General features: G+C 36.1%; 1 protein-coding gene across 1 annotated transcript in view; it reads left to right on the top strand.

Annotated features, from left to right (window-relative positions):
• The window catches only part of LOC112053097 (insulin receptor substrate 1-B), a 28,062-nt gene extending 9,544 nt beyond the window's left edge, over nt 1-18,518 (top strand). The window contains exons 4-14 of the mRNA XM_052887582.1: nt 142-290; nt 3,339-3,443; nt 10,186-10,503; nt 12,675-12,770; nt 13,453-13,561; nt 14,039-14,224; nt 14,952-15,180; nt 16,373-16,676; nt 17,169-17,501; nt 17,697-17,870; nt 18,380-18,518. Coding sequence (XP_052743542.1) covers nt 142-290; nt 3,339-3,443; nt 10,186-10,503; nt 12,675-12,770; nt 13,453-13,561; nt 14,039-14,224; nt 14,952-15,180; nt 16,373-16,676; nt 17,169-17,501; nt 17,697-17,854 — 1,987 coding nt within the window. The 3' untranslated portion in view covers nt 17,855-17,870; nt 18,380-18,518. The remainder of the gene's footprint in view (nt 1-141; nt 291-3,338; nt 3,444-10,185; nt 10,504-12,674; nt 12,771-13,452; nt 13,562-14,038; nt 14,225-14,951; nt 15,181-16,372; nt 16,677-17,168; nt 17,502-17,696; nt 17,871-18,379) is intronic.
• The last annotated feature ends 4,218 nt before the right edge of the window (nt 18,519-22,736 follow it).

Raw genomic sequence — 22,736 nt, 5'->3', positions numbered from 1 at the left:
TAATACGCATGTCAAATGATACCTCCATAATATGGGTATCAAATGATACCTCCATAATATGGGTATCGAATGATACTATCAAATTATACTTCCTAGATACGAGTAAACAGTTTGTTAAAAAAATCATTGCCCAATTTTCAGAGCAATGAAAAACTGTGCAAAGGAGAACGAAAACGAACGCGACCACATAGTGGTGCCCGCAAAGAGTTCACTGCTGGACGGATCGAACCCACTGCCCGCGCGCCGACAGACTATCTCGGAGGGCAAAGGCCGCTCCGGCCTCTACAACGGTGAGTAAGGACTACAAAAAATAAATAAAACCATGTTAAGGAAAAAGACTAAATAAAAATAATTTAAATAAAATATTCGAATAAAGTCATTACAAGAACTTATTTCAAAAACTTTAGGCTTATTAAAGAGAGTTAGGTGCAAGTTAAAGAGTTACAACTTTACTTAACTGCACTACTTTTCATGCAAGATGCTTAAAAAGTCATCAGCCTAGACATAACTAATACTTTTTAAGCATTAAATTGTTTTTTTAAAGTTATTGTCACAGAATTGCTCAGCTATGTGAGTAAAAGCCTACTCTTGTATATTACATGGATTTCGTCCCTAAAGCGTTGAACAAGGGATCAATGACCCCCGAAAATTGATGACTCACTCGGATTATTATAAAAGTGATCTAATGACCTCCGATTAATTCATATAATCTCGTGGCTCCCCCTTTTGCCACTCATCGCCCCATTTTGTGGGGTTTTGATACTAGCTGAGTAGGTACACTAATTTTGCATTAGTGAAGTAAAATACAGCTATGGGGTGTTTAAGAGTATCATATTACATTGGTTAAATATGAATAAATGTATGCAAATTAAAAAAACAAATCAATTTTATGAGTGTTCATACAACATATAGATTTTAATAAATTGATCACTCAAGTGAATGTACACAAACGATAAAGTTTTAAAACTCAAATTTCCTAACTTCATGTTTTCATGAAATATAGCAAACTCCCGAATAATGTAGAGTACTTTTATCAAAGTACAAGTAATTTGCAATAACTTTATCTTTGAAGACTTGTGATTTTTTTTAGTAAAAATAAATATACCTACTATTAAGTCGGGGTGCATTCAGTGTAGTCGTTTAAAATACTATTGAATATTTAAAATCACGATTCATACATACCTACTTCAAATTCTACAGTACATACAACTTGAAAAAAAAAACAGTAAGTACACGTGAAAAATACTAAAATCGTGTACACACTGCATTAATTGTGTTTTATTTTTTCATACTGCATTTCGAGTCATCAGTAGATTGTTTAGTAGTGCACTTGATCATGTAGCTATCACTATGTGTATCACTTTGATCTGATTGTTTCACGTAGAGTTTAGTACTATAGTATAGTAATGTATAGTTATTTGCTCTGTGTAGTTTTAGAGTGCTTAAAGTATGTAATATTAGGGAAGTCTGTTCAACTCATTTTTATTATTTCTTATAAATATTTGTGTATCGTCTGTACAAAAATTGCCTCGAAAGATAATTATGCAACTTAATTTAACTTCATTAAAAATTAAAAACTTATAAAAGAATGAAATTCTCAGGTCCCAGAAAAGGTGAACAGATTTTCCAGTGTAAACTGTAAATTACTAACAAGTTTGTTCACATAAAATTACATAAGAGATGTAAGGAAGTACGTTTTGTGGTAAAAAAAAATGTCAAATAGTAATTCATTATTCATTTATGAAAACTTAGTATACTAATATTTATAGCACCCTTTTTTAGAATATGCCAAATATAATATAAATGTTTTTTTTCTCGCCATCTTAATTGAAGTTTACCTAAACATGTGTCTATAAAATATGTATTTAATTGTGAAAAGAACATCTTAATTACTGACCGACATATTAACACATAGTTTAAACTGCTGCACTTTAAAATATTTGCATAAAGGTTCCATTATCGTAAAATTTTTTTAAAATTTAACCCTTTAGATGAAGTTTATGAAAACAACTGAATGTACCATTTCCCAAAAGAAGCTTCCTTCGTTATGTTCTTGCATTGTAAATTGATCTCTATTTTGACGAAAAGATCTGCTTCTTCTTAAATGATTCAAACTAAAGAGGCTATGAATATTACAATTACCTCTTTAGGTACGAATACTTTTTTTATAAATAATCAAAATACATATGATATTTTATGTTAGAAAAACTTCTTTACACCTCTTAATAAAGTAGTCTAGATTAACTAGTACATGTACATATATAAATTTATTAGTACATGCCACACTGCTGGCATTTGGAATTAAATACTTATATTTGTGTGATCTTAATGAAAATCAAATTTCCACAAAAAGTATAATAGACCGGGTACTGATCGCGTCACGAAATTTGAAATTTTATGAAAAAATGATCTGAATTCGTCTGTATTATAGGATTTTTTGAAAAATGGGAATTGTAAACTGACACCATTTGGCATTGTGAATTGAGTTTCCAGTCTGTCACTTAATAGGAAGAAAAATCATTTCTCCTATAGTTCTACAATCTTTTTATTATGTTTTATATTTATTGTGTGGGTAGTAACAAATTACATGAGCTACGTTCCACTTAGGAATCCTAACTATCACGCTTACGGCCGCAGTATTTCTCGTTCCACTAGCTTGCGAGAGTTACAATAATAAACTCAATTAGATTGGATCATAGAGTGTTTTGAGCGTTGATGTAAATGATACAAAATGGCGAGAAAATATTAATTTTAAGCTAATATTTATGAGATATATACAAAACATTATTAAACAGCAAAAAATTATACTTAATTATTGTTATTATATTAATTTTTGATATAATATTTATTAACTTCATTTAATATTAATGTTTCTCAAATAATTTCAAAAAACAAGGTTTCAAAAACTACGTTTACACAAACAAATTTATTTGATTAATGTAATGGGTCGATGGGATCCGTGAGCGATATTAATGACGTCATCAGTGACGTTCAAAAAGACCGCGGCCGCCGTCACCGCGCATGTGGAATAACTGCAGGAGTATTATGGATATTCACCTCTATCTCTCTCTTTGTAACACGAATCTATAGAAGGAGAAAGATAGAATTCAAAACTAGCACTTGTGAGTTATACAAAACTTAGGTTACAGAATAGTTCTCGAGATTCCCAAGTGGAACCTAGCCATGTTGTACAACGTCATTCGTAAAGCAAGTACAAAACATCGTTTCCAGAATAGCCCCAGAGATCGCCAAGTGGAACGTAGCCATGTTGTACAAGTGCGTAAATCGAGTAAAGGTTGAGCCGTTTCAAGTTTCGTGACCCGAACGCTCTATTGCAGAGAAGGGCCTGTGTATGGGCTCGTGTATCAGGCAATGCGTGTGCTCGGCCACGCGCTCCATTGACGACTCGGCCGCGGCGGTCGCGCCCATGACGCCGACGCACGGTAGGACTGGTGTGGTACAGGGAACACGAGTGCTGTAGGCCCGACGTGCGGCCCACGACATTATCTCGTCAAGACAAATCGACTAACCGAACCGGATGCGTTTATTGAAAGTATACACAGGCTGGGACTGCTCTTTTTTTTTTCTTTTTTTTATATATTCTTTACAAGGTAGCCGTTGACTACAATATCACCTGATGGTAACTGATGATGCAATCTAAGATGGAAGCGGGCTACTTGTTAGGAGGAGGATGAAAATCCACACCCCTTTCGGTTTCTACACGGCATCGTACCGGAACCCTAAATCGCTTGGCGGTACGTTTTTGCCGGTAGGGTGGTAACTAGCCACAGCCCAAGCCACCCACCAGCCAGACCTGGACCAATTAAGAAAATCTCAATCTGCCCAGCTGGGGATCGAACCCAGGACCTCCGTTTTGTAAATCCACCGCGCATACCTCTGCGCCACGGAGGCCGTAAATATACTTTCAAATTAATTTTGAAACTATACATCGTTATTACGCTTTTAACGCGTATGTTTTCCAGTTACGCGCGCTTGAGTTTTGAGCGAAGGAAATTAAGCATATCTTAGGGCAATGTTTGGTTTATAACCAGTTATTTCACTGAACCAATTCAATAGTTTGTTTAGGGGAAATACGCAGAAATTGTGTATATTTTCCAGGGCTTTATTTTGTTTTACGTTCTGAAACAATTCAGTACTAGAACACAAGAGTATATGTATACTTTCAATATACGCGAACCGGATATATCGTTCTCTCTGTCATTGCGTTAGTACGACAGACAGCGACTTTTCTGGTTTAACCGCGATTTGTCTTCACTAGGTATGTCGTGGTACGCATGTTAGGTCTACTGGTGGGCTGGCCCGTTGTCTTGTCAGTCAATGTTACATGGCAGTACATCAAACTGAGGAGTTCTCGTCGCGCAGTACAGTGGTGCAGGAAATGGTGATAATATTACCGCTAGCAGTAGAATTACGTCACAGTCGACTGTGATATTGTATGACAAAGGACCGAAGGAGTGTTTGATGACGTCACATTTTGAAACACTCCAACCGCTATGAGCCCTTTGAAGAAATATAACTCAATATGCTTAAGTTTGTATTTTTTATTAATACAACTAATTGATTAATTATGGTGATCTAATAAATTATATACCTAACAATTTATTAATACAAATTGTCAATTATCTTTAAATATTTGAATTATATCGAAGTCATTAAAAAAATATTTAAATGAAAATCAACTAAATTTTACTGTGAAAATATGAAACGGGACGTCAAATTAGGGAGATAATCTCATAAATGAGACAATTTGTAACAAAGAGAGGAAAGGGGTAAAAATATCACAAAATTCGTGGAACACATTTTGTAGATAGCGCCCTACTTAAGATCAACAAATCGAAACTGCTAGTAGACTGATCCTACTTTAAAGAATATTATCGGAAAGAGGAGCGAGCGATAAACTCATTCTGTACTAATTCATTGGTATATGTTACCGTCCGCACCTCTCTTTTTGCATCTCTGTACTGCGTAGACGAGGACCAAGTTACGCGGTTTGTTTGTAGAAAGTAATGGGCGAAGTTCTGTAGAGCGTCGTCTCTCTCTCACTGTATTTATCGCACTCGGGTAGAACATGTTATTGTAATTCAAAAACTTTTAGACGTTGAACAGGCATTGAAAAATCGAAGACAGTGAAGTGAATAGACGAATATATACCATCTACTGCTTTCGCTCAAAAAATATTACAAATTGGGCATTGTAGTGTTTGTGTCTACTAAATAAATACCTATATTCACTGTCTCATATATACTCAAAGTGGAGGGGTAAAGAGGCAGTCGGTCAGTGTCGTCGGCGGAGACCGGATGTCCGGTGCTGACCATAATAGTGTAGTGAGGAGGCAGTGCTTTACTGCTTTTACAGTAAGAACAAGGCACCTTACAGGCATGACCTCTGTCAAGGAACGAGACAGGAAAGTCGATATACGGTGACATAACGTTTGCCGGTTTTTTAGTTACAACGACAGTCCAAAGGACAAGTAATAATATTTTTTTTTTATAAAAGTATTTGAAATGAATTTACTGTTACCACAAACTTACAGCCAGGGAACAAGTAAGCCTAATATATGCTGGTGAAATAAATGGTTGAGTGTAGTGTGTTGTGATGTCAAAATAGAATATCTAATGACTCACAAAGGCACGCTAATCAGTTGTCTATTTTTTTCTCTGTCTACGCAAACAATTTGAATAGCAATATATAGTTAGGATTGTGACGAGGCGCAGTGCGCATATGAACGAGAGACGAACCGTTCTACAATTTAGAAGCTAGCCTATAACCTTTTTTGTAGAGTTCATACTCATAAACAGTGATTAAGTTTTACGCCTCAATTTATTTCAAAGTAAAGTGGATTCTTATCACTACCATTCAAAGTTCACTTTACTGGGAAGTAAATTGAGTCTTAAATCTGAATCAATGTTTATAAATCTGAATCAATGTTTATAAATCTGAATCAATGGTTGTATATGTAACATTGACTAGCGGACATTATTTTCAATATTTGTCATGTATTCTTATTTTCTTGTGTCCTACAAAGACTTACAAAACGTAAAATATTTAGTGTTTTTCTTGAATATCATAATTATAAGGTCATTTTATTCAATAAACGTTTTCGAAATGACGCTGGATTAAGAAATCAGGCACGCAATCCTTTGCGTGCACTAATTGGTCCGTTTCCTACGTTAAATTTATAGTTATCAATTCAGTGTAATGTAATGCTTGATTACCCTTCTGTTCGTGACAAAATCTTTGAGGAATTTAATTAATATTCAGATATAAATTGTTGTTTATCAAAACACTATTTTCGTCCAAAATAGACTCTATTTGTTTTCTTTTAAAGGTCTAGTTCAATTACTCCTAAAAAAAGGAGCGCATTATATGTTTTACCATTTGAGATTATAGAGTTTTAGTTGTGACAACCATGACTACTTTGAAACAACCAAAATATATTAACATTCTAAGAAATAATATTTATTTACAAAAAATCATAGGAGTCTTGAGAAGAGAAAATATTTAAAACAGAGGGACCAAAGATATTTGACCCCATAAAATAGTATTATTAAAATATAACACAAGAAAATAAGAATAAGTACCATATTTAAATGTATACCATACAATCATTGCCTGGACTGCCCTATATCGCCTCACCATTGAAATAAATTAAAAATCGACCATAAAGAATCATCAATACCATTGTTGGCCATCCTTTTTCTTTCGCTATCTGCTATTTTTCATGCAATCATTAGGTTATGAATGCTGTGAAATCATCTCTTCTTTTTTCCTCTACAGATTAAAAATGGAATGAGAATTAACATCAATAAATAGTTTTATGGGATGGACACTGTTTGTTATTTTCTAGAATAAGTGATATAAAGTGTTTTTTTTTCCCTATACAGTGAAACCTTTTATAGGTCTTCAGAATATTGAGCGATGATTATTAGGTTATCGTGATATCCGCTAATTTAATTTGTGGTAATTAAGATACCAAATAATACAATTATTCAGTAAATACACAAATTAACGATGACGTTCGCTCGGTACCAATGACAAGTATTTACTGAAGGAGTGGGGCTTCTACTGTCAATTTGTGTTAATTATATTTTATTAGTTAATCTCCATCGATCTCCTATTAAAAAATGGATGCACAATCAACGACCAAAAAACGTCCCCACTCAATGAGTGCCAAACACAACTTCTTGACACTCAATTCAAGTAGTCGCATTTGCAAATTCAACCTTAAACTCAATTCTTAAGGTTGAATTTGCTCTAAATTTCGGGTTTTATTGAATATTATACTATATTTAAAGATCTTTAGGTATAATTTTCTTTACCAATAATTTTAAAACTGTCAAAAAAAAATTGGCCAGTTTTTAAGTGAAATTTTCAATATGATTGTGCGTCCTTTTATTATAAGAGGTCAATGTTAATCTCTCAATAATCTGATTGGTTTATGTCTGAACTTTACTACACATTCTGTTCCTTCAATAATAATTCCTGTCAATATTTTATTAATCTATGTGTTTCATGTTTTAATTTACGAGAAGAAACTTTGTTCCAAGCTAAACTTTTTCTTCGTGAAAACCGCACGAAACCAGTTTTATATCAACCCGTCTCAATTGTCGGCCAGTGTGTCAATAGTCAGCTCGGACCAATTATCTTCTACAGGACCTGCCTCTCTAGAGGTTACCCCTCTGTCAAATATATTTGATCATGATCAAACCTCTTCACACAAACTGTGTCTATAGAATCGATGTTTCATTGTGTTAAAATTACACGTGTGCATAACGATTAAAAGTTTACAGTTGTGTGTAGTGTACCTAGTGGGCAGTTAAAATATTTAACACCAAAAATATACCCTTTGTCCTTAATAAAGGATATATTTTTTGGTGTTATTTATTTTGTGTGTGAGTTTACCTCGTCCCCTTCAAAAAACGACAGACAATTTTGTTGGTGAATTTGAGTGTGTTACAAGTCCAAAAGAAGGTAATTGGTCTGAGATAGTCAATATACATACACGGATAATAAGCAACAGTTCCCACGCAGTTATCATTATACATATATTTTGTCTGAAAAATACGGAAAATCTTGTTAAATAATGTTTATTCGATGTGTAACTTTATCTGACGTAAATGTAGAATATTGCGTTTTAATTTATAAAAAATAATGGCACTGCAAGGTGCATGTATTGGTATTCAGTTATACCGATACAGAGGCATTTATTAATGAAACATCGATCATTATGTAAAAACTATGTATTTTATTTTTTATTTATATATTCGTAACCAGCAACTGATTGTTGGAAATAAATGAAGTACAAAGGTTACACGTGTGAATTTAAAACACAAGTTATAGATTTAACCACTGAGTGTGAATTATAAATAACGTAGAAAATAGAGAATTATAAATAAATTAAAAATAAACATATAATATAACATGAGTGTATGTTTGTGTGCGTCTACAACAGTGCATACGAATGTGTGTCGTGCGTGCTTGTGGCTGTTTGTGTGAGTATTTGTACGATTGGGTAATTGTTTATGGTTAGAGTGGTTGGAATATTACTATTTCTTTTTTAGCTGTATTTTGGATTCGTGACACCTTGACAGAGTATTTTGTATATAGTTTGCGTTTAAAAAAATCAACAAATGTGGTAGAAGATAGAAGAGGCGTAGCTCCAAAAGGTTGAGAAAAAGGAAGGTGAAAATTGTTTGCAGATGAAAAGAATTTATTCGTTTTGGGAAATGTGGACAATCAAATGATTTAGCGTATCTACCTATAGGTTGGCAAATTCGTTCGTAACACTTTCGATGGTCCGCGCGGGCTGTGACGGGGTTCGGGGACGGTGTGACCTTCCCGCCTCCTCCCCCGTTGCCCGCATATCATGGGAGTGTCACCGACGAACTTGCTAAGCTATACCTATGTACCTATGGAACAGCAATCTTAGATAGTTAATACAATACTTATCATGAATTAATAATAATCAATCTATTGTTTAGAAGATTACTTACAAACGAGATCAAAGGACACGGTGACAAGTAAATACAGTCTTAAGCATGATGTCTAAACTGTCGGAGCGTTCTATGCTTTGTCCCGTCGTCATAGGAATGGGTATTGTCTGCATGTTTGTTGGTGATGGTTTTGGTCGTCCGACCATTGTACTGTCCAGTGTGACAATCATACATAATATCCAGTACATGAACACTTAGGCGAAAACATGGCAACATTCAAATGGAAAACATTTTGGAAGTACCGCCTGTATCCGAAATTAAGTCCTCGTTATCGCGATAGATAGGTTTTAAACGTTCATAGACGCGCCTTTTACTTCCATATTTTATTTTTTAAATAAAGTAAAATATGGAGGTAGACTTGCAACTGCCGTTATGACCAAAAAATCCAAGTAATTAGCGTAGAGACGTGATGTGGGTATTGACGAAATATCTTGAATCTGACATTATAAAGTGACATTTAGTGAGCAGATTTTTATAGCCGACAATTTAGATCGCCTGCTTGTAAAGTAATAAACTAGTTGTTCAATTTCAGGGTTTGTTGGGATGCAAATGCAAAACATATAAATTATTATTCAAAGTTTTATTTGCAGTGTTGCCATGTTTTAATAAAATAACATCTCTGAGGCAATGGTACCTTCGCGTAAGTTGTTCAAATAAATATTCTATGGTCGGTGCTTACTCCAGTCGTTTTTTTTTCATTAGTTTCACTCAGTATACCTAATTATGTATTTTGGATAATCATATTAGGTATATAGTTATATTCTATAGTTCTCTCGCAAATAAGTGTTATCAAAGAAATACTTTCTTCACAATATTTTTATCAGAGTATGATTTATATAACCTAAAATTTTCTCAAGTATTTTTCGATCTATTAGGGTGGTATAAACGATCGGCCACAGAACTAAACATCTACTTAAAGGGTACTACTACTTAGTACGCTACAATTTATCATAAAACTAGTAAGAAATCTTATTTATTCAGAATGTCTTTTTATTTCTTTATATTTGTTACCAATAAGTCTAGTAGTAAAATTTTCTGACCAAATCAAAATATTCCTTCTTAAAAGCACAGAGGTACCATCGTCTAGTCATATATCACATAACCCACCATTGCACCGGGTGACGCTTGGTGCCATATGTTTACGTGTCGCTTGTCATTGTTTTTTCCGCAGCCGAAAACCAACCGCCGAATAACACACTAACGAACGAGAAAACCGACAAACTAGTGAGGGGGAACACGCACCAACGTTCCGATTCGCTACCTAGCGGCTGCTCGTTGTTCCAAGAGCCGTTGAAGATTCACCACGGGAGGACGTACTCCGCTCCTTTGACGGGGGACGAGTTAGATAGAGCCATTTTAGAGAAAACCGCAATGCATTCGTCGTGTAAAGCCGTCAATGGAATGGATCTGTCGTCGAAGAAAACGCCGTGGAGTCGACGCGCCAGCACTGGTACACGATTGTCGAAATTGTCGCCGGCGCATACGAAGAGTATGTATAAATCAACCGCTTCATCTAAACCGCATCGCACCGTACTAACTTCCTTACCGCCTGAGAGTTGCCGGGTTAAAAAAATACTACCATTTTGGTAATGGTGAAAAATTCTATAATAAATAACCTGGCAACTCTTAGTTTGATTGTCACTGATTTGTGCGTTTTAAGATATGTTATTTTATATTTATGCGCTATTTTGTTTCTGTTTATGCTTGCGTTTGTTGAGTGCATGTATTTTGAATGCTGTGATGCGCTTGATTTTTTTAATTTAATAAACATTTTTTAAATATTGTATTTGTGTATTTGTTTTTATTACTTTTGTACAAATGTGTTATCTTATCGTGCTAAATAAAAATATATCAGTAAAGTAACATGTTCAAAAAACACTTTAAAAGGCTACGATAACAGTAGTCTGAAATCACCCTAAAGTATAAGTACAGAGTACCTAGCATATTAATACTATGGATGATATCTGGGTGCAAAAACAAGTAGGCAGACCTACAGCTTGATGCGCTTGCCTATTGATTAACAGGCACTTTCCAATCTTCCAGTAATATATAATTTTGATATTTATCTCCTTTTTTCAATACAGAATCAAATAAACTGATTGTTGTTGAAAAACTGAAGGAGAATAACGTAATAAGTTTATAATCTAAAAGTTTTGTTTAATCATTCGATAATAACCTGCATCGGAAGCTTTATTAAAATCGCTCAATTCTGAATTGGAAAAATGTAAGTCATTTTAAGCCCAAATCAAAAAAAGCACCAGGAATATGAATTAAAATGCAAATTGGAAGCCTTTAATATTAAAACGCAATTATTTTGCAATCTTATGTCGGTGTTGCCGGTATAAAAAAAAATACCAAGATATCTCGAAAAAATTAAATACATACTTGGTAAGCCCCACATGGGTTCAATAGGAACTAAAAGAGAATTCGCCAAATGAAAATACTTTAAAGTGGTTGATTGAACTAAAATGTATAAGTCGAGTCGAGTTCTTAGACTAAAATGTATAAGTCGAGATTTGTTAAATTGTGTTAACATATCGATGCTAAGGAAGTGAACGTTTGCTTGTTATGTGAGGCTATTTTTAATGTTTACAATGTCTTGTTTTTCACACAAGTGGTTTAACATTGTATGTTTAACCAATGAAGATTTTTAATTAATTGGGGAAAGATTCTTGGATATAAAACGACATTTGACGATTACAAAAGTTATTGTTATGTTGGGAATGTTCCTGGAAAAACGTAGGTTTAGTATTTATTTTGCACATTCTATCGTAGAATCGGTCTTGTACCAAAATTAAATGGTGACAAAGTAAAATGCATACAATGCAACTGCAAATAAAATACGACTATGAAGTTTATCATTATACTTTTAAGGCTTTAGCATGTTCACAGACAACTTCCCTAATCAGATGACAGTAAGTATTAAAATTATTACCACATAATGTACTTTAACATGAAGAATGTTAGATCCATTTTACTTTGACATTTCAGAAACGATAGAGATTGTGCAAACTTCATACTTAAAGTTATCATAATATTCTTTAGTAACTATCAAGAAATCATTTAAACTCCGCCCAGCTTAGCTGCTGATGTAGAGCTTCTCCGCTTGACATAACATAACTGCAATGAAATGTTTCTCCTCATTTTAATATTCTATTGAAAACCTCCTTTTTCATATACATGGGTTGTGTTGGAAAGGCACAGAAACCGTTATATCCAGTTCACTCAAGTTGGTTTTGATGTTTAACGGCTAAATTGCGTATTTTTATAATTTTTATCAAAAGGGAATCTGGATTCTGATTCTAATTGCGTGTCCAATTCATTAGTTGCACTATTTAGTTGGATAATATTTGCGGGCTAGCTTACGTCACTATACTAGTAATGTTCTCTGCGATCTAGTTGGCCAACCAATCAATTGGAGACCGATCGTATCAGAATCTTGTTTACTTTTAGTTTCTTCCAAAAGTTAGATATTCCGCCAACTTGTACGTCTGCGGCAGGTTTTTAATGCGCATTGCTGGCTATCGCGGTATCCGTGACTTCCATTAATGGTATTTAATGACAAAAATCCTTCCGAACTGTCATCAGTTTTTCAGCTAAGTTGGGTTACATAACACTTACAAAGTGGTGCAGAACTGTAACTTCGTGGTTTGTTAGCAGATTCGAGCACATTACGCAAGCGCTGTGAGACGATGCCGTCGAGAGCCTCGTCCTTCGACACCGACCGACCGCCTCCTCGGGACACTGAGCTTGATGGTACTTTATTACAGACCTACTACGCAATACCTCTTTCTGAATCGTCTGCGAGAATTTCTGGTGATAGAGTACACTCCCAAAAGTGTCTGTAGAAATTTCTGGGTAATTGCGACTATCCGCCGGCAGGGAGGCGCAATAACGTCAAATGTACATTGAAATAATTTTGTCAATTAGTCGGATTTTGTACACTGCTGCACAGTGTTTTTTTTCACACTTCGCAATCTAAACAGATGTGGATATTGTCGTGCATTGAATTTACAATTGGATCCTAATTTATCAAGTTACTAAAGCATCCATCCAAATATGTCCAGTGACTACTACTAATTGCACAAAATCCCTAAGAGTCGACATTTTTTTTATTTTTACCCATGCCAAAAATTATTATGGTTCCAAAAAAACATGTTTAGTTTTATTTATTATTTATGAAATAAAACGTAAATAGTTAATACTAGTTAGCAGATTCCTCCTCGATTATTATCAAACTCAATTTAGGTTTCAGTATTACTTTTGAAAACTTATAATCCTTTCTTTCCTTCCTTAAAATAAGTTCTTAATACGCTTTTAGAACAGAGTTTTAGGTACTTATTGAGGGACTACCACATTATGTCGTTAGGAAATCTCTTGGCAAATAGTTTGATAGAATAATACAGTTAAAACGTAACTTGTTGATTGTTGTACAAAGGTATGGGCTCGTCGCGCGACGACATCGACTCGATGTCGGAGTGGTACCGCACGCCGCGGATACCCGAGGAGCCCGACTGCTGTGACGTCGTCTCCAAGGACTTTATGAGGTAACACTATGTTCTACTCTGTATTTAGGTTCTAGCGGACCCGATCTAGCTTCACTTTGTCTTATGTGTACTTGTTCCCTACCCTACCCTACCAGTGCCGGACCGTACACTTCCCCTACTCTAAAATATTTACAAATAGTCTGCATACCAATTTTTAGTTTTTTACCTTGAAAATTGCGGAATGCTCCATACAAACTTCCATCCCCCATTTTACTATGAACTTGACAACCGTTATATACAATTTAAGGGATTATTTGTTTTATTTTTTAAATATAAATAATTTCACTGCTATGGGGTTGAACATTTTTATAAAAAAATCACGATAATCGGTAGAATTGACTATTGTTTAAATGTAAAATGTAACGAGGTTGAAAATACTTATATTGATTTATAAAACCCTGCAAGTGGAAAGTGCGAAGAGACGTTGATGAAAATTTTAAATATTTAAACGCTAATTTTTTTCATTCGGGCTTCAAGCTTAAATTTTATCAGCACGACGCGTGGCAGCTCCATAGCGCACTCGCGCACGTCATCCGTCGGCGCCGACGAGCCCGACGCGCCCGACGGCTACCTGCCCATGGCGCCGGGCCACGAGCCCTTCGGCCTGGTGTCCTCCAGCGGCTCCGTGTGCAGCGGCACGCCCTCCACCGACCCGCGCTTCAGGTGAGTGGCAATGTGTAACGGTTACCTGTCCGTGGCGCCGGGCCACGAGCCCTTCGGTCTTTGTGCTTTGAGAAAAAAATGATTTTGCGCACAAAAATCACATTTTTTTTTATATTTTAAAACAGATTAAAAAAAGATGTGGCTCAAGATGGTAAACGCTTGCCTATTCCATTTTCACTCTTATTTTAAAGATAGCCAAGTAATAAACACAAGCCGAACGCTTAGGCCAATCGTGACTCTATATCGCTAGTTCCTCTCGCTTGCACGTTCGGCTCAGGCCTCAGACTAATTACATAAGGACTAGTATCGCACCCAAATTTACAAATAAAATTGCCTGTATTTTTTTCAAGGAAAACGAGCTTCGATTAGATAGATAGATTGAGAGATTAGATATATCGTATACTAAACTAAAAGTTTAGCCTGTTTTTTACACCATTCAAAAACACAAAAGGTATTTTTACGGAGCTTTTTAACCGGCAAACATGATTACAACAACATTGGCTCTATAGAGACAGTTTTAATAATCTCATTAGATCGGTTATCATATACTTTGACAGAAAAGTAACGTCTAGCGAGTTAGGAATGTAATGTAATTAGTCTGAGGCTCAGTCAGAACGTGATACTTTTTCGTGCGTGCAGCCGGCGTTTATCGATTTGTAAGATGTAATCACGTCAAAACAACTTGGCGAGCAGTGTATTGGGCTGTAACGGTGTCGTGTGGTCACAGCGAGTACCAGCTGGAGCCCGCCACGTCGCACCTGTCGGACCTGCGCTCGACGCGCGCCTACAGCGTGGGCTCGCGGCCCGCCAGCGCGCGCGCGGAGCCGGCGCGCCTGCGCGCGTACAGTGCGGGCGCGAGACGCCGCCCGCCGCCGCCCGCGCCCGCGCCCGCGCCGCGCGCCTCCGCCGACGACCTCATGGAGCTGGACTTCTCCTCCAACTCGCCGGCGCCTAAGGCAAGCCAACTATTTTTATTAATCGACTTCAAAAAAAAGGAGGAGGTTTTTTTATATTTGTTACCTCTCAACTTAGTCATTTCTTAACCAATTTTGAAAATACTTTTTTGTTTCAAAGAGATTGGTCCCATTTAATTTTCATGTTACCCATACTGTGGCGCTTTCGTTACTTATGCATGGTTAGGACACTAAAAACAGAAAAATAAAATCTTTTTAACAAAAAAATTCAACCGACTTCAAAATCACAAAAATAAACTAAAAAGTGAAAAATAACATTGTATGTGTATAATAATATCTTCTAATCACTTTGACAGTGGTGCCAACACAGTAATTCATTAACTCAAACAGTTTAAATCATTAAGTTTTAGGATTTTCAGACAGTTCTTTCCCGTGGTTCTTTCAGAAACGGTTTTAATACGCCACTGACTCGGCACCGTCACCGGCAAGTGATCAAACGATGTTATTTAAGTAGTGATTGACGGACCATACAGATATCCATCTGATGATAAATAGTAAAACCATTTCCTATAAACAGAGCTACGTTTCGAAGCATATTCAAGAAACACGTCTTACAATGTGTTCTTTTCCAAAATATTGTTGCAAGTAGAACACATACCAATAAGGAATCTTCATCTTCTTTACCTTATTGCACTCATGTGGGGCAAGGCAAAGAGTAAATGATAAAGTAGATATATTTAATATCAACTTTACAACTTACTCCTTTTACACATATGTTCTCTTTCACACACTCTAACCATCTTTTCTTCGACTTTTCCTCTTGTGTCCTATATGTTAATTTTTCATTATTATAGGTAATATGACATTCATCGCTCTGCATTACCTGTCCATACCAAGCTAACCTTTTAGTCCAGAATTTTTGACAGTGACGCCACTTTCAGACTTACTCTTTGTATATTCATTCTTTATTTCTATTCTTGTCATACCAATCTCAACATGATATGCATTTCGTACGCATGCTAATTTTACCACCTAACATTTTGACCCATACATTACGACGGGTCTTACAACCGTTTTGTATATTTTACCCATAAGTCTAATTAGAGGCATGCGAGAAGAGAGAGAAGGGACACAAACAAAATTTCTGGTTTTAATTCCTTATAGTCAAATCGCTTAATATCTGCACTGGCGATATTATATTTTAAGTGCAATGACAGTCATTCAGCCTCAATAGACCGAAGTGTTTGGTCACTACCAGGTGATACTAGCTCGGACGCCGCCGGCGGCGGGTTTCATGGAGCCCAAGCGCGCCAACGCGGACGAGTATGTCGACATGTCTCCGCGCGCCGCTCCCGCCCCGGCGCCCGCGCACGCCGCCGCCGGCTACGTGGAGATGCGGCCCGGCGACCTGCCGCCGCCGTCGACGACCGCCGGCGCGTCGGCCGCCTCCACGCCCGACGGCTACGTCGAAATGACGTGCGGCCGCGCGCCCACGCGACCCATCGCGATAGCTACTCCTCGACAGCCACCGCCGCAAGGTATTCATTCAACACGTTCATTTCAAAGGAAAAGCTTGAAGTTAACTTTTTTTGCGTACGCTTGACTTAAAGAGGAAGCTAGTGAACGCGTTACAAAAAGTGTAATTGAAATGACATACCAATAAGTTTTAAATATATGACTAAAGTATGACACAACTTTGATGTATTGTTATTGAAAAAAGTTTCACTTCAACCGTGTGGTCTACAGCCTATACAGCACAGTTTTTTCTTGTTCGTCTATCTAATTCGGTGAGTAGGATACTCAGAAAGAAATTAAATATCATGCGGCTCAAATGGTAAAGGAAGAACATCGTGAAGAAACCTTGCACACGCCTGAGAACTCAAGACTTGTGCTCAACAGTCAAGCGAATTAAGGCCAGCGCTCTCTCCGTATCGGAGAGGCATATGAAGTTTAGACACCTCGGTACCTCCAATGTAAGTTGATGGAGATAATATTAAATTCTACAATTAATTTATGTAAAATATTTGCAGTTGCAAATTCCCCAGACGACAGACGGAGACGAAGGGAACCGCGAGCGCACCACGGCTCGCAAACCCTGTTCCACATGTCACCCTCATCACCTCCGGAAACGGATATCACCGACCTAGAAGACGACCACCACTACTTGACGACTGTCCGGGAGATATCGGAAGACGGCCGGAAGAGTCCGGACAGCCGCGCGGATTCCGGAGAAGTTTCCTCGTCGCCGCAGTACGTCAAGCTGGCGAGGGGCATCCCCATCAGCAACAAATCGCCGGAACCCGAAGAACTACCGAACAACCCCACTGCCACTAAGACTATTATGAGGCCGGAGGATGTGAGAGGTTCGTTTGAGCTTTCAGTATTAGACTGCTACAACAGCTTAATGACAATTGCGTATGGCCCCACTAGAAAAATAATTTAAAAAAATACCCATAATCTTTATGGGTATTTTATTTTTAATTTTGGTCCTTCGAGCCGGACAATGCTTTTGGTCCTTCGAGCCGAATATTTTCAATATTCCCGTGTATGTGTAATAGATGCGGTGGCGGGCGCGTTGCCGACGGGTGCGGCGGGCGGCCTGCACTACGCGGCGCTGGACCTGGAGCCGCGCCGCGCGCCGCTCGCCGCCGAGCACCGCATGTACACGGAGATAGACTTCACCCTCAGCGAGAAGTTCGCGCCCGACGCCACCTAGCCGCCCTAGCTGTTAGGTGAGCCTCATCATAATCATCATCATCGATTAGGTTTCTTCTCTCCTATAGGAAAGCAGGAATTGGAGATAATGTTTCACTCTGACGATTACTATCACTTATTAGATGCTAATGATAATATGACCGACACCAACAAATACGCTCACGTAAGAGGGTGTAAGACAACCAATCTAATTTCATGAAAGATGGGGTAGATATTTAGAAGGCAACCGCATATTTTTATATCTCTACCTTACCACATTTAAAAAGTGGACAAACCCATATAAAAAAAATGTCTTGACATTTGTGAGGTCAAATTACTAATTCGCATACTGCGCTAATATGATGTTGTTTTAAATGCTTAAAATATTTAAAGACATATTTGTAGAAAAATATATCTGTATACGACTTTTAATAATATTTTTAAAATTACAGAAAAAATACTGAATTAATATTCCTTATTACGTAATATAAAAAAAACAGTATTTTATTTTTTGTTCTATTAAAAATATTAATATTATTATTTTCAGATAAGTTTAAGTGATAAGAGATATCAATCAGCACGCGGCTCCGCGCCGCCCGCCGCGGAACATCCACGGTAACGGACTAACGAACTACACTCAATTGTTGTATACTTACATGTATATAATAACCAACTAAACTAAATTATTGTATACTTATATGTATATAATTACGAACTACACTAAATTATTGTATACTCGTATGTACATAACACGACCTTACACTGTTCAGTATTGCTCATTTGCTTTAGCGTTCATACAGACACGAATGACTTCATTATCATTAAAAGGTTGACAATTTATCGGAGTTCTATAGCATTCTAACTGGTCTGGATTTTACTTTCCAAAAGCCTTATTGGACATTACCAAATTGTTTTTATATATTAGATAGAACAAACAAACCAAAAAAATCATATAAATGGATCTAGACATTTTTTAGTTATAGCGAGACTAAAAAACACCGTTATTTTATATATATAAACCAAATCAAATCTACTATATCTAGTTTAATTAATGTTTACGTTTAATTTATGTTTAATGCACGCTAACATGAAAGAGCAATACTTTATAAAACACTATTATGTATTAGACACTTGTTCCAAATAAGCCGTCACACTGGGACCGACATACAGAACTAAAGTTTCTTATGTTCCCATTTGGCAAGCAAGGGAGTGGTATTCATGGAATAAGTCGTATAAAAACCTGGATTGATATTATATTTAAGCAATTGGCCAAATAATGTAATAAACTGCCTTAAGTTTCTAGCAAATTCTATGCTCTAAGCAATTTAGTTTATTTGCTTTATCGCCCATGTTGTCCAACGACAAATGGTCCTTGGTCCCGCAAACAAAATATCTATTCATGACCATACTGATCCAACTTTGTGTATGTGATATTTATGGTGAGTCGTACAAAACTATGAATGAAGCAGTCCATGGTGGTGGAGCGTTTTTCTTCTAAGCTATCCTACAGATCATGGTGCGTCCGACAAGAAATAATGTCCTCTAAAAATTGTCTGAATAAAAAATATTATAACCGAGACATGACTCTAAGAGAATTTTCGCAGAATAGATAAAGATATTTAAACTCAAGTGGTTACCTAACCTTATCATATTATTATATAATAATAATATTAAACAATACACACATAACTACTTAGCCCCAAAGTAGGCATATAGCCTGTGTTATTGGTACTAAGATAGCTGATTTTATCAATTATAACTTTAAATACTACATATAAATACTAATATAATGTATAAATACACCCAGACACTGGAATACACTCATGCTCATCACACAAATATTCTTCCATTGGTGGGAATCCAACGGTGGATGTCTAAAAAAAAAGAAAGAAAGAAAAATCGCACCATTGTAGTGTCTGATACCTCAATAACCTGGGCAGTTCAATACCAAAACTCAAGTTGGCACAACCTTAAAAAAGGTGCCAGCTCAACATTGTACTGCATGAAGCAAGCAAAATGCTGGACTATATGGACCATGGTTCGCCTCTTTTAACCCTTACAGGACAGCAAGGTTAACATAGGAGCGTATATTACCATAACAGCTACATAGGATAGTTGATTATGCAAATAGTAAACATATTGCATTATTAAAATACCAAAAATAACTAGCTTTTTTGGACATTCTTGGGACAAACCTGTCCCTGTGGGCGATAGCTGATACTTTTTGCCTGATATTGTATCATTGATAAAAAAATATATTGGTTTTTTAATTGTTAATATCTTCCTCATTATCTGCTAGGGACACATTTGTCCCCGCTGTCGTCAAAGGGTTAAAGTCATGTCCGACTCGCCATGAATATAGTGTACAAAGTGTATGCAATAAGGTCATGAATGAATATCTTGGTCCTGGAAACTCTATCTTATTGTTAAGTTGTGTTATTGTTTACCGTATGGTACGCAGGAAAGGACACAAGTGAACAAGACGATGCGCTTATTTAAGAAATAACTGCCATTAATTGTAGGAATGAATGGCAAAATGAATGGACGATGTTTATTAACTGTTCATGGATTAACAAAATGACAACGATTTATTTTGGAAAATTTAATATGATGAGATATTAATTAGTCTGCAAAACTTACTTTTGCAGAGTAATAAATCTAACCATTATTTTTTATTTACTAAAACAGTATAAGTGAATGGGTAAATTCAAATTGACTACGATCTAAAGTTTTCTTGTACTTTGATAATAAAACTTTTTTATAGACAGATTTGATGTTTTTCCAAAATAAATGTTGTCTCGATATCGACTGGCATATACATTTAAACATTTTTTAACATCAAACTATTTCATACTTGCTCCTGGTTAATTAACAATCATATTTGAGTGTGAATCTTCAACAAACTATAAAATATAAGTTAGACTAATTCTCAAGTATAGCTGTCGTTCGGTTTAAATAATTTAGTTAGGCGATTTCTCTGTCTATTCTCTTCACATACCCTAAAAATCATCTTAAAAGGTCTTTGACATAACAGCCAACTTCTTAAACATTGACAGAGTATAAATAGGCCATTCACCATAATATTGTCAGCCAAAAGATCTCGATTCTAGTGTGATTTTCACAGCACAACACACTATACTGAACCATTTTGAAAGCAATATATTTATCAAGTAAGCTTACTGGCTACATAAAATTTAAAACAAGTACAGACTGTATATTTCGGCTCTCTCTAAGTTTGATTTTCTTTTAAATACAAGCATCCATTATTGAAAAACAATTATCAAAGTTGTTATACAGACCTTATGGTCTGTCAAAATAGTCACACATTCTGACACCAAACATTATATTGTATTGTCTCGTTTGTTTACAGTGTCCATGAATAAGTTCTCTTCTTTGAGAGAATTTGACGGATGCTATCAATACGTCTATTTACTTCTCTGTCTACGTTCTTGAAACTGTCGAAGTTTAAGAAGGCCTTAACATATAATTAGTCCTTAGTGTTCAGCTGTTTCATTAATAAATAAGAAATTGAAAAAAAAAATCCTCTTAGTGCATAAATTAATGTCCGGTGTTTAAAACCAACCATTTTTGCATTACACATTTCTTCGTACCTTTAACTTTATATATAAGTAAAGGATGTACGTACACGAAGAAATCTCAGGAATGCAAAAATGAATGGATTTTAATAAACTGTAAATAATAGTTAATGGGCAATGGCATATATTCAGCATGGGAAACAAGAACACACGTTAGAAGTACCTTTTGAGTAAAAAACAATTAGAAAGCCAAAAAGAAACATTTTTTTTTTAATATGTGATTTGTGTATACAAAATTATAAGTTACGATAGACAACTCCTGGTCTGACGTTTAGTGGGCCCTTGGGTTAATACTTAACACAGTGCGAGCTAAATTGCATTTTATCACTTTGTTGATAAAGTCTAATTTCGACACAGCGAAATTCCCATTAGATATTCTGTACATACGTCCACATATTTACTTCGTTAAATGTTCAATATACTAAATATATTCGATTGCCCTTAGTCGATAATGCTACGGTTGTGAGAGAGGCCTAAACGTAGTCACTCAGTTCTTTACGTTCCCAGATAATATACTGCCTATTGTGTTCCTAGGATACTCTATTCAAACTGACGTCGTTTAGCAATCATACAGTACGGATATTACCAATACTATACGCCACCATGTTAGGTTTAATTTAATTGTGTGCACTATTGTATCACAACTTACTCGTACGTTACTCTTGATGTTGCAATTGGATAACAAAAGCAGCTTTCAAAATGTAATAGTTACGCTTATTACCTTTGACTTCATATTTGTAATGGTAATAGCAGATAAATACGTGATCGCACGCAAAACTTGATCACACCTTCCTCTTCCTTCTCTGCGGTCAATATTTCTATTTAGTCGCTCTCCCAATTTGTGGATTGCCGTAATGATGTTTGTTGCGGCACACAAATTACTTCATCCACTCTTTGGATGGGCATAGTTTGTCCCGTAACTATCCGGCTTTTTTGCCAACCCATGGAAAAATCTTTGTCGGATGCCATCAATATTCCTCGAACAAATTCTGTCCTGGCAAATGATTCTGGCACAGGATGGTAAGGGTCACCAATTTCCGTCCTTCTCTGTTATTAAATTTTGCATTTTCCGGTTATCGATCATTATATATTTGAACCAATAAATAGTGAAAAATGGAAATGATTTAACAATAAGTTTTTATTTTACACAAGAACAATTGATTCCGTATTGTACGATTACTAAACCGTGTGCAACTGTGCAATTTTTTACCGAGCGTTTTTTAAATCTGAAGTTATTTCTACACTGTTATTAGTCTGTTGTTGCTTCGCGCTTGACGTTTTTAATTTATCTGCCGTTTTTGTTTATAT

The sequence above is a fragment of the Bicyclus anynana genome, chromosome 19 (genome assembly GCF_947172395.1).
Source record: "Bicyclus anynana chromosome 19, ilBicAnyn1.1, whole genome shotgun sequence".
In the NCBI taxonomy this organism is placed as follows: domain Eukaryota; kingdom Metazoa; phylum Arthropoda; class Insecta; order Lepidoptera; family Nymphalidae; genus Bicyclus; species Bicyclus anynana.
This window is presented reverse-complemented; position numbering and strand designations above follow the sequence as displayed.